The sequence below is a fragment of the Chaetodon trifascialis genome, chromosome 13, assembly GCF_039877785.1.
Source record: "Chaetodon trifascialis isolate fChaTrf1 chromosome 13, fChaTrf1.hap1, whole genome shotgun sequence".
NCBI classification, from domain to species: Eukaryota; Metazoa; Chordata; class Actinopteri; order Chaetodontiformes; family Chaetodontidae; genus Chaetodon; species Chaetodon trifascialis.
The window spans coordinates 20,168,564-20,184,908 of record NC_092068.1 but is presented as its reverse complement, the minus strand read 5'-3'; the positions used below and the strand labels follow the sequence as shown (position 1 = coordinate 20,184,908).

At 42.6% G+C, this 16,345-nt stretch overlaps 1 protein-coding gene across 3 annotated transcripts in view; it reads left to right on the top strand.

The window, feature by feature from the left end:
- LOC139341605 (equilibrative nucleoside transporter 1-like) overlaps positions 1-16,345 on the top strand; it is a 30,929-nt gene that overhangs the window by 11,606 nt on the left and 2,978 nt on the right. For 2 of the 3 annotated variants that reach the window (XM_070978180.1, XM_070978179.1), the window contains exons 2-11: positions 8,112-8,202; positions 8,344-8,425; positions 9,503-9,687; positions 10,509-10,648; positions 11,852-11,986; positions 12,680-12,777; positions 13,041-13,122; positions 13,993-14,075; positions 14,333-14,441; positions 15,090-15,175. In XM_070978180.1, coding sequence (XP_070834281.1) covers positions 8,174-8,202; positions 8,344-8,425; positions 9,503-9,687; positions 10,509-10,648; positions 11,852-11,986; positions 12,680-12,777; positions 13,041-13,122; positions 13,993-14,075; positions 14,333-14,441; positions 15,090-15,175 — 1,029 coding nt within the window. In that variant the 5' untranslated portion in view covers positions 8,112-8,173. Of the gene's footprint in view, positions 1-7,462; positions 7,520-8,111; positions 8,203-8,343; positions 8,426-9,502; positions 9,688-10,508; positions 10,649-11,851; positions 11,987-12,679; positions 12,778-13,040; positions 13,123-13,992; positions 14,076-14,332; positions 14,442-15,089; positions 15,176-16,345 lie in introns of those variants that run through there. The other variant, XM_070978181.1, reaches the window with a different exon arrangement.

Sequence of the window (16,345 nt, the reverse complement as noted above, 5' to 3'; positions counted from 1 at the left end):
GTGAAAACTGGCCGTTAAAGGCGAATTTACTGACAGAAAAACGTTAACGGTTACTCCTTTTAGGTGAACTCCTGCCTTTTTTCAGGCGTGTTCGGCGATTTTGTTCATTATTACGATTCCGCGGCTGGTTTTGATGCCTTTAACTGTGTCTGAGAGACGAGAATGAAGACAAGGCTGCCGGTGTTTTGACGCTGGACGCCAGCATGCCTCCTTTGTTGACTGCAGCGGGGAATTAAATTTAGCGCCAACTTCAGGCTCGGTCCGTCCGTCCGAGCGCGGGGTTAGCTTTAACTAACATTAGCCAGATCGTTTAGCTAGCCATCTGCCGATTAACTCGACAGTGAGCGAAGGTGTTGAGGACTGATAGCTGCCTGCGAGACTTTAAAATACGGTTTGTACGCTTGATTTTCACTGGCAAACATGTACTGGAATGGCTTCACTTTATTCCTCAGATTTTGCCTCGTTTTATTTAATTTTAATGTCCCCTGCCCCGAGAAAACGAGCAATATCGGCGAAAATGTGTCCCAGTTGTTGCGCTTTATCTGCCTACTTCTGGGATGCGAATTAACCCGTCAAGAGAAGCTCTTTACGAATGATTAACGTTATAAATTTAATGAGATGAACCTCTATTTTAGCCAAAGACAAGTAACCCTGGTGATAAATCATGCGGCTCTTGATGTCTGTGGGAAAGCACGTGTGTGACTGGCAGCTCTGATGAAATTATCAGCGGTAGCACATGGAGAGGTGCTGCATCACATGATGAGACAACAGAGAAGGTAGAGAGGAGCCCATTGATAGTTTTGGGCATGTAAGTGGTGCTTCAAACGGAGGAACAGGCATTGGTGAATGTATGTCAAATCGGTGTGTATGTAAGTCACTGCAACACTATTGTTCCTATAAATGTGCCTGTTGTTCTCAGTAGTGACTTTTGCATGTTTGTATTACCACAGGATGTGTTGTTGAGTGGTTTTGTCATTCAGGCAGCAGGGTATTTAATGATTTTAAGGGGTAGTTTTGTAGTAGTCTGACATTTATTACAGGATTACTATAATACCTAAATGGCGATGGCTCCCTCTGACTATGAGTGAGTGTTTCCTGGCTTGGCTCCATGTCACACGTGTCTGTGCTATTTGTGACTCTGCTGACCCTGAAGCAAGGAGAGGAGCACACCAGAATGGTGCCTTTGTTTTCCACTGAACAGCTGATAGGACAGGGATATTGATCCACCATGAGCCATCTGTTTTGTAGGAGCGGGAGTTGAGCTTTCCCGTCTGGTGCCTGGGTTCGCTGGTGCTGTTCGCTCAAAGCAGTAGTGGCTGGTGGCAACTCCTCATGTCAAGATAAGATTAGGCTGAAATGACTCATCAAAGGGAATATGGGAGCCACGACCCCCTCTAGTCTTACTCATTAAACCCCATCAGCTTTGACTGTGGTGCAGTCATGGTGAGAGGGGGAGTTCCAGTTCATCAGTCAGACACTTGAACCAACTAAAATGACTTGCAGCTGGAGATGAGCTTTGTTCCTGCCCTCCCTGAGTGGCGGGAAATCATTTGTGGCATACAGGGGCGGGCCAGGATAAAGACAATGGATTTAGAAACCTCACACCCTCCCTCCCTCTTTTGGCGTCTTTTTCCAGAGTTCTCCCCCAGGATTTCCAGTACCTTCATTAGTGTTCCACAAAAGTCTTTTCCTGTCTCTGTGCTATTTTCCTGCGTTTATTCATATTATCCTGAATATGTCCCATCCATCCATCCATCCATTATCTATACCGCCTATCCCTTTCGGGGTTGCGGGGGGCTGGAGCCTGTCCCAGCTACAATGGGCGAGAGGCGGGGTACACCCTGAACCGGTCGCCAGCCGATTGCAGGGCCACATGCAAGGACAAACAACCATTCACACTCACACTCACACCTACGGACAATTTAGAGTCATCAATTAACCTAATGAGCATGTTTTTGGTCTGTGGGAGGAAGCCGGAGTACCCGGAGAGAACCCACGCATGCACGGGAAGAACATGCAAACTTCACACAGAAAGGCCCCGCCTGACCCGGGGATCGAACCGGCAACCTTCGTGCTGTGAGGCACGCGCACTACCTGCTGCGCCACCGTGCAGCCCTGAATATGTCCCAGTTTTACAAAAGTGTGGTGCTTTTTGTGATTGCCTGCCCTTCACAGACCTGTGTCTGGATGGCATTTGCTCAGGCACAACTCATAATACACATAATTTGCCTGTGGTTAGTCACAAGCAGAAATCCCAAACTGTAGGTACAGATTTTATTAGATGTCAAGAGATGCAGTTCCGTGTAATGGTATTGTTTGGAATGAAGCTGCTGTTTTCATTGAAGCGTTTGTGCTTCCTCGAAAAGGAAGCAGTGGTGTTGTTGCCACACTACTTTCATTTCAAAGTAGATAATAAGGATGATTTTCTGTTCTCTCTCTCATATCAATGCAGATTAATTTTTTGGTGATGAGCAATCTTATAGAGACCTGACCGAGACTGATGATATCAACATGTGCAAAGATAAATTTTGTGTTTTGTTTGGAATCCCAGCTTCCCAGAATATAACAGTTCAGTCGCTCTTGTTAGAGGTTTGTTTGAGTTAAATTTATCGGTCTCTATGTCTCTTTGTCAATAAGAGCATTGGGACCCCGACAGTGTTACCTAGGCCTGCTGCGTCTGCTTGGTTTTTCTCTGAATACCCAAATGCATCTCTGTCCATGTGGAAGTGATGAGGAGACTATGTATTTGGCCACCTGTCGGGGTCCTTCTGTTCACAGTCTGTGTTCCCTGAAATGAGCTTTGGTTCAGAGTGAGAAGTTGTTTAATCTGTTGAGTTTTCTTCATTTATTTATTTTCCATCAATAGGATTTCATTTGGCCACTGGTATAAAGCCAGCGGCGGGCATGAAAGGCTTGTGTGGACAGACTGTTTGAAGGAACGGTTGCTGACTGTGAGATCGGCTTCCCACCAAACCACAGTGTGTGCATGTGATATCAAGTTGTTAAATGTTTAGGCAGTGTCACATTTGCTGCCAGGGTGATTGGCTGCAGTCACACTGACAATACATGACCTACTTTATATTCAGAAGGTGACACATGTTATCACGAAATGTCATCAGTGTGGATAACTGATTGTTAACTTGTGCTTGCAGGTGTAGATGCATGTTTTCTGCTGTCAATCGAAAACACAAATTGATTTGTGATACCAGCTACAGTGTAGGCTTTGTTGGATAGAAAATAATTGCAAACTGTTTTAATTAATATATTGTTCTGCCGTATTTTAATCGTTGCAAGAGGAATTTTCGTGCCTTTTCCATTTCTCGCCAGACAAAACAAGTGAATTTAAGACTTTATCTTGGGCTTTAGGGAATCTATTTATTCCTCACCAAACCATTAGAGGACCAGTGTGTAGGATTTACTGCAGTGGCATTTAGTGGTTTTGGTTGCAGATCGCAACCAACTGAACACCAACTGACAATGTTAAGCATGGCGAATCTGTATACTGCTTTTCTGGTGCTATGACAATAACGGTTTAAATCCTGTGCTGAACTATTAAATAGTTTCTCAGGCTTATGTAAAATCTTCTTTTTAAGATTACATTGCAGTCACTCACATGTTCCTCCATTTTTCCCAGTCTTGTGATAGACTTGAAATTTATAAACTGAGGGCGGAGTCAATAATATTGTCCTTGAAAGAAGAGCAGAAAACACATTGAAATCTGAATCAAGGTTGTTAAAGTCAATGTACTGCACTGTAACTGCAATGGGCTGTTTTTTGGTCATTCTAGGAACGATGTGAAACTGGAAACCTGGTTGTCAGGCACAGATGCAAACATCATATGAATCATCAGTGACAAGTTTTGCGAGTTGTGCATAGGAAGCCTTTTTAAATAGTGTGTCCTCCAGGTTCCTAAAAACTTGAACCCACTACCCAGAGAGCGATTGTTTCACAGTGGGGCGGGGAGGAGGGGATAATAACTCTCTTGTCTGTTGTTGTTTACACTGTATCAGTGTTTCCTGCTTCTGCAGAAATCAGGCCTGTGTGGCAATGACCACTGAAAAGGGAACAATTTATGCACTGATTGTACATTATCCAGTTTCTCCTGTTTCTCCTGCATACAAGTGACATATTGACGGGATGGTTAAGAAAATGCAAAGGCCCTTGATACTTTTTTGTGTGTACAATACTTTGCACCCACCAATGGCAGCAATTAGATTAAGTGGTTCTTCCACTACTACCTAGTTAATTGCAGTTAATTGCGTTGGGGTTGTATCCCATTTGTGATAGAATCTCTAATTAGATTGCTAGAATGGAAAGCAGCACGTCTTCACGTCTTTACATTACAAATGTAACTGCGGTGAGAGTGTTCACCATCTATAAACACTGGGAGATGACCTCGAGGAAAGGGTTTAGTCGCCTCATCATATGAGCAGCATCAAAACTATTCTGTGCATCAGCCTGGTAATAAAGGTGACCCTGTTAGTGAGGTATGCTGCTGAGACAAGAAAAATGTACTGCTTTTCTCTTAAGATTTACATGTGTCCAGGATATACAAAAAAATAATAAATATTTTTTTCTCCAGTTTTTTTCATGTGTTATGTCCACTTCCTTGTGCATCAATGTCACTACTATCCTGACTGTTAACCTGTGGCGAGCTGCAGACAGACGTGTTACACCGCCATGACAGATGAAATTGCCAGCCAGTTCTCTTTATCTGCCAGCAGTGAGCTTCACCAGGAGAGCATGATGTGCAGGAGGTCCAGTGTACAGGCTCAAGCAAAAAGGAGAAAAGAGTGGGAGTTTTAGTTCAGTGCCACCTGTGCACCAAGGTCAAACTTTTTTTTTTTTCATGCAGATATTTGATTTCAGCTTATCTTTTAAACTGAAAACCAAAACTCAGCATTCATGGTTGAGTTCAGGTTTGTCTAATCTCCTTCATACTGCTGCTGCTTGTAGCACACATAGTGCACTGTGGCACGTCAGGTTAATTCAGAGGCCTCCGCAGTCTTATGTGTCTTATTTTGCTTGTTACTCACCAGGATATTTTTCTAATCAGCAATAGTGACTACACTGTTCAGATTCCTAAGTTTCTGTTTGTGGTTTTCCTTGGGCTGAATTTTTTTTTGTGGTGAGTGTGTAGATTCCCATGCTTATGGAGAGAGCCAACATCTAACACAAGGTCATCTGCAAAACAACATTGCATAGCTGAATACTTTGTAGCGCTGCCAGGTCTAGAGTTCAGTAATCATCTGATCAACAACAGACACTTGTGGAAATCATAGGGTTTTGAGAGAAGAAGCCTCAAGCAGGAAATACAAATTTTACCGAGTAATAACATTAATGTGAGGTCAAATAAAAAAGTAAGCTAAATATACAGTGTGGTATGACCAAACCAGGTTTCCAAGTTGCAAATTTTGCACATAATTGTGACCATGACAAGCAGACTCTGAACGGCAAGAACCTCCTGAACTGTTTGGCAGTATCTGAACTATATTTTCTACCTTGACAGTAGAGGAGGAAACAATAAATTACTGTCACTCCGTTAAGTCTTTTCCATTTGGAGTGCTGATTGTTGGAGTTGGACGTCACTGAGAGGCCAGCTAGTTAAAGTGTCAGACCAGTGCCAAACTGGAGTTTTGTACCACTCTGCAGACTGCAAAGTGCCTGTGTGACTGTGTGTGTGGTGGGCACCATTTCAACAGCGGGCAACTCCTGCCAGCTGGCTCATTTTCATGACACATTAGGTTGAGAGAGGCAAACTTTACAGGAATCTGGGACATGGCTGAGCCAGTGTATTTTAAACTGTGACTCGCAGTGGTGTCTGTAATACCACTGGCTATGAGGTTGGACTATGTTGTGGGGTTTGACTGTTTTAAGACAAACCAGAGGGAGGGTTAAAAGAAGACAAAGCACTGTAAAATGCTGATTTGGCTATGTGTTTGTGAGATGACCATTCAAACCTGACTGAGGCATTGTCAAGGCAAAAGTCTATAGTAGTGGGCACCCAGGGCAAGTCCTGACAGCTACTTTACGATTTAGACTCAGAATATGGGTGAGGGTGCGGCTCTGATACATCAGTGACACGCTAGTACCGGCTGATAAATTAAACGTGGCTGGGTTTTATTCACGTAGTGTGTGTGCCTGGTCTCTTGGTAAATTTCAGTGCAAACAAACACATGTGGACTTGTTTAAAAAATACAGTCTGTTGTCTGTGGGACCTTTGTCCCATCTCACATGCCATACAGACCATTCTCATAGACCGTTGTTTCCCAGAGTTTGACTCCACTCAATCACTCCAGTATATCTGGGATGCATGATACTTAAGGGGTTATAGTGTGTGTCGCCCCTTCATATAGAGCAGTATCTGTCCTTACTGGGAGCACATTCATGACCAGCCAGATCAAACACGGTATTTGTCATCTCATTTCTGTCAGCAACAAGAACAACAACCTATTCAACCTTGAATAAATCGAATCATTCACGCCGAATCACGTGTAAAACATCAGATTTTAGGCGATTATAACAAAAGTTAATGCTACGTCAAAATGCATTGAATGCATTTCCTTTCTTTCCTTCACTTTCTTCCTCAAGGATTTTTCTTAATAGGCGCCACATCTTGATCAGTAGAAGAGTGTGAAACCATAGGTAGCAATGTGTTTTGGTGTTTCCTGGTGAGAGGAAATGAAACTGGAACCCACTCATAAAAAAACATTAATCCATAGCAAGACCAGCGGTCAAAATCAACCTATTAAAATGTGTGAGTGTGCAACGGATCACAAAAATCATGGTATGGATCATGTTGATCCTCTTGAGTTGGATTTTTTTTTTTGCCTCACAGATCAACTATGTTCCATCATACCGCTAACAATGGGTGGCTGATCTATTAGTGCATTTCATTTTGAGCTGTTGCATTTAAGTGCTCATGATCCATGTGTTTACTGAGACCTAAACTTGGTCTTGTCTTGTTTACCTTGATTTGCTGCCAAATTGCTCTGTGTTTTTTAAGGAGGAAGTGTCTTATTCTGTTTGGATAAGGTGTTACATAGCTGTCTGAGCACATGTCTTCCATCAGATCCAGGGGAGAAGATGCTATGAAAAGAGCATATATGGTATGTGGAATAATGTAATTAGAAAAACAATCCTTCACGTCCTCTTCTTAGCTATCACATTTGCTTCTTTTCTGATCACTGCAAACTGACATGATTGTTAGGAATTTTGCGCTATTTACTTGAAATGATATAAATCTGGGAGTTGACATCTCTGTGCCAAAGTGTGTCATAGATGCCTGCAATGTAAGCGTAAAAATGTGTAGGACGTGTCGAGGTGAAAGTGGGGTTTGAGGTAGAGGGGAGAGGGAGGGATGGACTCTAAGATGCAAAGAGGGCAGGTCCAATGGCCAGCAGACTGTAGGGTGTCAACCTACTAAACCTCTGTATGCCATGAAATGAAGCATGCAGAGCTTGTTCAGCCTTTGTGTTAGTTGCATCTGAGGAAAGAGGAGCCTTGACTGAACTCAGCTGTATGTAAGTTTATAAAAAGTAGTTTTCCTTGAAGGTTAATGGGGGCAGAAAATGGTTGTTTTTCACATTTATTTGACATTTTAATGCTTAGCAAGCAAGGTGATCCATGTGGTTCTGACTGATGTGAAGCTTTTCTTGAGTTTAACAACAGTCTCAGCTTGACCACAAAGCAGCAAGATTTCTTTTATTCATGTTGTCTGAGTGTGACCTGAGTGAGTGTTTAACCACTTATTGTTTTTGTGGTTTGTTTGTCACTCTGCAATGACCAAGACATGTTCACAACAGTCATTAGGAAGCTGAGTTGTTACTATGTCTTTGCTGTAAAGCTGGAGGTTTTCTACTGCTGATGCTACCATACTGCCACTTAAGAGCTGACTGTTTTAACTGAATTGATTAGTTATATCATTTTCAGTTCAAATTACTTCATGCAGCCCATTATTTAATTGTTCTGTTAGCCCATGAATTAATTGACTCATTATAATATCTAAATCTAGAAAGGAGAGACGTGACTGCTGACGACAGGCATGTAGCTGCAGTCGCACTCAAAATGTTAACTACATTTCACACATGTATGTGTTATCTGTATTTCAGACCTGGTGCCACCCTGATTAACCTCTGACTGAGCACGCGCCTCTGACAGTCTAACGTGAACCATGACGGCCATCAATGCACCTCAGGACAAGTAAAAAAAACAAACAAAACAAAACTCTCTGTTTTAGTTTCAGCATGTACAAAATGAGACTTGGATGAGATCCAGTTAATAAACTGTTGATATAAAGTTGACTTCTTTGACCTACTTTCATGCAAACTTTGTCTTTCCCAGATACAATGCAGTATGGATCATTTTCTTCATCCTGGGCTTGGGAACCCTCTTACCATGGAATTTCTTCATGACGGCGACAATGGTAAGTACAGCAACACTTTAGGACAATTGCACTCATCTGGATGTGAGAATATTTGCAGCCAAAAGAAGTTAATCCTCAGAACAACAGACAGATGGAGGTGAAATGAGGAGCCCTGTTGGTGGCCCTGTGGTTAGTGACCAGTTGATTAAAAAGTTGGGCCCCACTTAGAAGAAGGTCACCTCACAAAGAAGGGAAAACAAAGATTGTTTGTTTGCCTTTCCTTCCAAAACCACCTGGTTTCACTCAGGATGGCTGACCTGACTCCAGCCAGGTAGATTTCCTTGCTGTGGTATGGCCTCTCTAATCCCTGACTATTCTTTGTGAGTTTTAAGGGGTTAACTTCTTAAAATGTGGAATTTCAGCATCATTTGGAGCCACCCTTAGGGGGGAATTTCTGTTAAAGCTCAAACTGCTTATGGACCTTATATGTTTTCACAAAGAATTGGAAATTTGAAGAGTTTTAAAGAAAGGCTCCAAAAGTATGGCTTTACTGTGACTGTAAGGACAGAATCCATAAATGCACAAGCTGTTCAGGCTAGCTTGACATGCATCACTTTTGCATTTGTAGCCTGACTGACTTCATTGTTTTTTAACTTTTACTCAGTTGCCAGTTAAATTAGCAATAAATTGCACCAAGCTAGAACGGATACGGTCTAGAACAACAGTGCAGGAAATCCTATACTCCTAAAGCTTATAACTTTCAGCTGTTATTGAAGCCGTTTTAAAGTGTTAATGCAACTCTATGGTCATTTTGAAGGTCATAATCTGTGCTTCTGTTGAATTATATTATGTTGAGAGATTTTTCTAATATTAAGTCCACACTCACTGATGTAAATGGGCTTAAAAAATATTAGAAACACCTCTCAGTATCGGCCTTTTGGGAAACCGCAGTTGGTAGATGGCTTATTTTCTTAGAATGATACAGAACAATAAAGTTCTAGGCTATGAAACACACTACATGAAGTTTACATCTGACACAAATGAACATCATTAATTAAACGTTCACTGCAACTGTTACTGTTGGGTTGCAAGTAGAACCACTGACAAAAATATGCATTTCTCCATCCTTTTCTTCAGTACTTCACGAGTAGGCTGAAGGACCCGGCCACTGACCTGTCCTCCAATCTGACGACGGCAAACCAGACTTTGGAGGGCGTGGACACTCGCAATGTTCTGGAGTCAAAGTTTAACAACGTGATGACGCTCTGTGCCATGGTGCCTCTGCTCATCTTCACCTGCCTCAACTCCTTCATACACCAGAGGTATCCACCCTGCTCCGCACTCACATAGATTTAAGGAACAGGCAGTTTATCTATCACATGGAGAAATGTGGTAATGTGAGACATTACTTTCAAAGGATGAGCTTTCTTCTGTCAAATTCTGCACCTTTACTTTCCCGCGCTCCCTGCCTACCGTCCTGCTTATCTGTACCCCTTGGTCACCCCATGCCACTATAGGTAACGCGATCCTGTTATGTGAATGTATGTCCGTATACCTTCAGTATGTTTGTTTTAATTAGAGTCGGATTTAGAGCGATCTGGGGTGGACCCCGACCACAGCCCACTCCTCTCCTGCACAAACACACCCAGGAATGCTATGTTCTCTGCTCCCCCCTCCCCATATTCTTCTTCTCAACCTCTCTGCATCCCTTCCAAACTTTGTCTCTATTCTTTTCCTCCTGCTGTCCCTCGCTTGCTAACTATACTCACTAGCCTCTTTTTTTGGTCTATTTTCTCCAGTTTTGTCTCACAAACAAAGCAATGCTGAGTGTGAATTTCCCATCATAGGCCATTTTCCACTTTCTGTTGAAAGACCTCAATTTGAGCCTTCAACATCATAATGAGACTTGTCCTGTCTTCCTTCCTCTTTCCTTGAACACTTCTCTGTTATGTGTTTAATACAAGTAGTTGGATATTTGTTGACTTGAAACTTATGTTGAAATCCATTTTTAACATCTGAATGTGTTTAATGATTGGACTTAATCCAACATTAATTTGCTAAATGAACACCTTAAGCATCCTGAAATGGTTATGGGCTGTTAAAAGTGAATTGCTCTTTGCTGTTTTCACTGTGTATGACTCAGGATTCCTCAGAAGCTGCGGATCTCCGGCAGCCTGACAGTCATCCTGTTGGTTTTCATGTTGACGGCAGTCCTCGTCAAGGTGGACATGGCCCCACTGCCCTTCTTCACACTCACTATGATCAAAATTATCTGCATCAACTGTGAGTTTCTAAATGCATAATACTGACATGATATTTCACTGCAGAGAAAGACCTTCTCAAAGACCTTCTCAAAAAGAAAGCTCAGAGCTACTGAATTTCAAACTAACCGACAGTGAGTCTCAGAACAAAATGAGGTAATGAAGTATACAAAATAAAAAAAGGGAAACAAAACAAAACAAAACAAAACAGAAAGGCACACAAGTAGCAGAGACATAGCAGTCCTCCCTAATCTAGCCTAGGAGACAGGATGAGCAGTGGGTGTGTGCAGGGAAAGTGTAGCCTGAGAATTGAACTGAATTACCATTTTGTTTAACTTAGCCTGAGTTTTGTTTATGTTAGTCGAATTCTTGTTGTGATTAAGGGTTATTTTGTTGTGTCCGCCTCTAATGTCATTTAATGTCTGCCTAACCAATTAGTATTGTATCTGTCCTGTCAGTGTGATAGTGGTTGGTCAGCTTACAACAACACTGATGCTTATCTACTTGTCCCTATTTTTATGTTGATATATTCAGAAAATGAAGCGAGTGTCATGGTCGATTTTCTGATTGGTTGGGATATTCCCGATTGGTGCAAACAATTACTTCCATGCATCTTTTCCCTCTCTGATCAGCCTCTTGTGCTTCCACTGTGTTGGGAAAATCCTCCACTTTCTCATACCGCACTGAGCCTCAGAACACAGTCTGATCTCACTGTGTTTGTTTATTTACAATGACTCACGGAGCAGCAGGGATAAGCTCACCCCCCTCCTCATCCCCATTGGGCCAGTCCTGACCCAGGTTCTCATGAGGAGCAGCCCATCGTGTTTGATGTAGAGGGGAGGACGCTGTGACCTTGCAGCTTTGATATCGGCGTCAGCACATTCCTCTTAGCGTACACACGTTTAAAGATTTCTGCAGCTAATTAACTCCCAAAGCCGCTATGTAAACGGCCTTAATCCATTAGTGTGATGCAAGTTTCTATGAAGAAGCCTGATGGCTACAAATTCTTGCAAAGTGACACAAAGAAATTAGTTATGTAACAGTTATGCAGAACAAACACGTTGTCCACGTTGTTTTTAGAGAGGGTGTCATCTCTCATTGTTTGTGACGGCGGTTCATTTTTTTATGAGCCTGTTTTTCTGCTGTGTTTTTTCTGTGTCGCAGTGACTCTTTAAAGTACACAAACTCTTTAACATCCTTGCCTTGTTTTCTGTGTCCCTCCCAGCATTCGGGGCCATTCTTCAGGGCAGTCTGTTCGGGCTGGCAGGGATCTTGCCTGCCTCCTACACCACTCCCATCATGAGTGGACAGGGGCTGGCTGGCACCTTCGCTGCTTTCTCCATGATCTGCGCGCTGGCCAGTATGTCCCACACACAAAGCACGAGCTCACCTCTTCTATCATTACAATTATGGATGCACAGGTGGACATGATAATAAAAGCACCTACAACACTTACCAGTGCTGAACATGAACTGAGGTGGTCCTTGACAGATTTACAAAAACAGAAGTAGTCTCTTGGCAGTCCTTTTAGCCCTTGGGCTTGTTGCTGTCAGTTGTCTTCCTCTGTGTGCTGTGAGAGTTTAGCTGTAATCTGTAAGATCACATCTAGCTTGTAATTAATCTGCCTCCCCCAAAAAATGGTTTGTTTGGTGTTTCAGCTGCAGCAGGCTGCATCAAATTGGACAGATCTAGTCTTCTCAGTCCGTGTGACTATGCTAACGTTGGCTGATGAGGCTATTAGGGGGATTTGTGGGAAGTGGTGTTCATTTTTAAACTTTTAAAGCAGTGAGGATCATCTGCCAGTCTCATCATTAACTTCAACGGTGTCATTAGGAATTGACAACATACAGTAACACACAGATATAATCAAGTTATATAATCAAGTCCTTCCACATGATGCTAGTACTAGAGTGCCACTGTGTTCATGTTTGTGTTTGCACAGGATGATTCTTTCAGGTTTTTATTACACCTGATGGTCACAGTGTTGATGAGCAGATATTCCTTTAGGGCTTAAAACCAGTAATGATTCTGAGTGTCTTCTCTTTGTCTGTAGGTGGCTCAGCCCTGCAGGACAGCGCTTTTGGTTACTTCATCACAGCCTGCGTTGTCATTCTCCTGGCCATAATGTCCTACCTCTCTCTGCCCAGGATGGTAAGACCTCATTTCCATATTCCTCATTCTTTCTAGTGTTTTTGTCGTAAGGAGAGACTTCAGATAAGTGCTGAGTGCCCGTAGATAAGTGATTTTAGTTCAGTATTTCTTTCATTTTTTGACATCAGTCCAAACTCCATCACCCCTGTGAGGTGATAGAAAACACAGCCGCCAGTGAGAATTTATAGCTTCTGAGGGAACATGATGTCCTCTCTGTGTCCTTCGCTCTGCTGGCTCATTATTGACTTTGTTTTTGTCAACAGGAGTTTTTCCAGTACTGTATGGAGAGCAATGGAGCCAGGCCCTCTGGTGATGAGGAGAACAAGATGGACTTGCTCAAAAAAGGTGCATACAGTGTTAGCCTGCTCAGATATTCAGGTTCCAAAAAGTAATAATTGAGGGTGAAGCTGTGGACACGTGTTTTTGTTGAAGATCTTGGTTACATGCAAAAAAACAACATAAAACACGTCTTGCAAAACTCTTGGAGCTGCAACTTTCGTTGATATTGTGACAAATGTGATCCACTTTTATTTCCTATTTCACAGTTTTCTGTTTGTGACATCCTCAACATAAACACAAGTTTGTCACTTGATAACATAATAATGCCGTAAGTTACGTTATGGCTGTCAGTTTTGTTTTTTTTAGTCTGAGTGATCATGTTTTTTCTGTCTGGTTGGTGTGTTTGATAACTTGATAACCTTTACATTACGTGGGTGGTTGGTGGCACAGACAGTGATTTTAAGCTCTGGAGAAATCATTCCTGGGAACTGTACTTTAATTCTTTTTGTTACGTTTTGATGTACTGAGGCAGAAAGAGAATCAGACATTTCCAACACAGGTGCTCAGCTGTTGTCCGGGTGGTTCAACCAGGAAGCTTTCATGTCCATCAGAGCCTTGTAAGCGCTGTGTCTGCGAGTCACCTAACATTGCCTTTGCAGAAAATGAGCAGGACTTAGCTTCCAGCATAATACAGACGCTAAGATGAGGGACTGCTGTCTTGACTACACACTGATCATTGAAGCCAAACCCACTGAAAGTTCATGTTTTGGCCACAACTTGACTGACTCATGGTTCTGTGGCGTTAATTAGCAGTGTGTGAGAGTGCAATTGGATCCCTGTATTACATAACAGTTGTGTGTACACCCATTCAAATGCTGCAGTGATGGTCCTAACCCTATGTGCGACTTGACCGACGGCTGTTTGTTTGTTTCTCAGACTCAGCAGAGAAGCGACCGGTTATGAGTCTGATAGAGGACGAGGCCCAGCCCAGCGTGTCCGTGTTGAACATCTTCAAACAGGTGAAATCACTTTCCCACAAATGAATGAATCCCAGCTGAAGCATAACAGAATAATTGCAGTCAATAATGCATCATAGATCAGTCCTCATAGTCATTATCATTTAAAACTTCACTCCAGTCAGCATCCCGTCATTCGGGAAAGACAGCCAGCTCCATTCCCATGACCTCTGTATGCGTTTTCCACCTCCTACCGGTGGGACAGAGATTAAAGCAGTTACATTGTGTTGATTCACATTCATCTTGTGCTCTGTGATCAGATCTGGGTGATGGCTCTGTCAGTGTGCTTCATCTTCACTGTAACCATCGGAACGTTCCCGGCTGTCACAGTCGAGGTCAAGTCCACAGTCGCGAACGGAGGTGCCTGGGGTGAGTCTCTGTTTCAGCCTCTGTCCAAAGCTATACTCCTACAGTAGCTAGTGAGTTTGATAACTGGACATTTGAGAGGGATGGCTGCCAAGGTTGTGTCCTTGATCATTCATTCCCAAACTCTTTGTCAGCATTTTTTGTTTCCCAGCAAGAAGACAGTAGACAGGAAAGAGTCTTAACTCCCAACCACAGACAGCAGGATTGGCACATTTTTGGGATGAGATGTTGTGTGACAAATGTGGATATTTGTGCTTTTCTGCTCTTTTTCATGCATTAAATTACCCGTAACTGTTGCTTTCATAGCAGATCTATGTAGTTTACACTGAAAGTGCAGGGGACAAGGCTTTCTTTGTGACTGTGAGAGCAGCTTGTAAAATACTGGAATCTGGTTTAATCCCTTAAGCACATACAGTATCTCCTCAAAGGAATACTGCACTGAAACTATGAAACTGTCATAAATCCTTGCAATGAAAAGTTTGCAGCTTTCGCCCTTTATCCACGAAGGACAAAGCTGCAAACTTTTCAGCTCCACCGTTCAAGCCCACAGAGTTTGGGTATTTGGTGCAAGTGGAGTTTTCTTCTCAGCAAAGGCATCTGCTCTTGTTGTTGCTAACAACAGTTTGTTTGTTTGTTTTGCTCCATCCTCAGAAATGTATTTCATCCCTGTGTCATGTTTCCTGCTCTTCAACGTGATGGACTGGGTGGGCAGGAGTCTGACGGCCGTCTGTATGTGGGTCAGTATCAACACGGACGGCACTAGTATTCAGCCTTTCCACCCTGCTCTGAAGCACTGGGCTTCCTCTTTGGGTTCAGAGCCAGTTTGAGTATTTCACAGGCTCAGTCTCAACTTGTCTGATGGCCTGTGGTGCCATGGACAATAGACACACTTAAATGAAAACCTTTGGACAGATAAAATGTTTACACACTAATAAATGAATGAGTCATGCGTGGAGTGGTGGAAAAACATCAGTCGCTCAGAGTCTGAGTGAAAATAAAAGAGACGAGTTTTGTTTCTGAGATCAGAGGTTTGTTTTGGAGAAAAGTGTGTGCGTGTGGCTGCATGTGCGTGTGCGCACAACGGAAATGGTTTTGGTGGTCAGAGAAGAGGTTTTGATTTTGAAGGCTTGCTCACTCTTCTCTGACATGCACATCTGGACGAACTGCGAAGAAGCTTCAGTGCTGTTACACATCTGTGTGCCTGCTGTCATGGATGCATTTCAGGCCACTTTCTATTCAGCTCCAAGCTTCAATGGAGTATTTTAGGTTCTCAGTATTACCAGCTGTTTTGTTCTTTGGTCCCGCCTCCTTCATATTTAATAATCCAGGCTGTCACTCAGCGTTATTTTATATTTAGGGAGTTTAGTGTGCCGGGCAGTCTTCATTTTTTTCCTTTCTCTGCATAAACTCACGTCTCTTAAAAATTTGAGAGAAAGAGACGAATTTTGTGTGATCCAGATGAAATAATCAAATTGAATCACTTCATTCTGTGCAAACTGAGTAGAGTTAGGTAACCCACTCTGACCTGCGCTTTAATGCAGCGTCTCGTTACAGATAACAGTAGTCAGCTGTTCCGGGACCATGTGAGTTTATCATCATAAGACAGCACTGTTCAGCACCCTGACGGCTTCCACTGAGCTGCTTAGTTATTCTGGATCCTTTAAACACATTTCTCCCACTAAGTCACAGATAAGATTGTTAACCTTACTTTTTAGGAAGTTTAAATGAATTGAGAGGTCGTTAACAAATGAGTTTATTCAACTCAGCCTTTCAAATATTCATGATTTGACAATGAAAATAGAGTTTAAAGCTCATAAATCCCCAGAAAATAGTGAAAGACTGTCCTGTTAGAAGCTGGAAATAGAGAGCGTGTGCCCAGTTTGAATGATAAGTAACTTAAATGATTA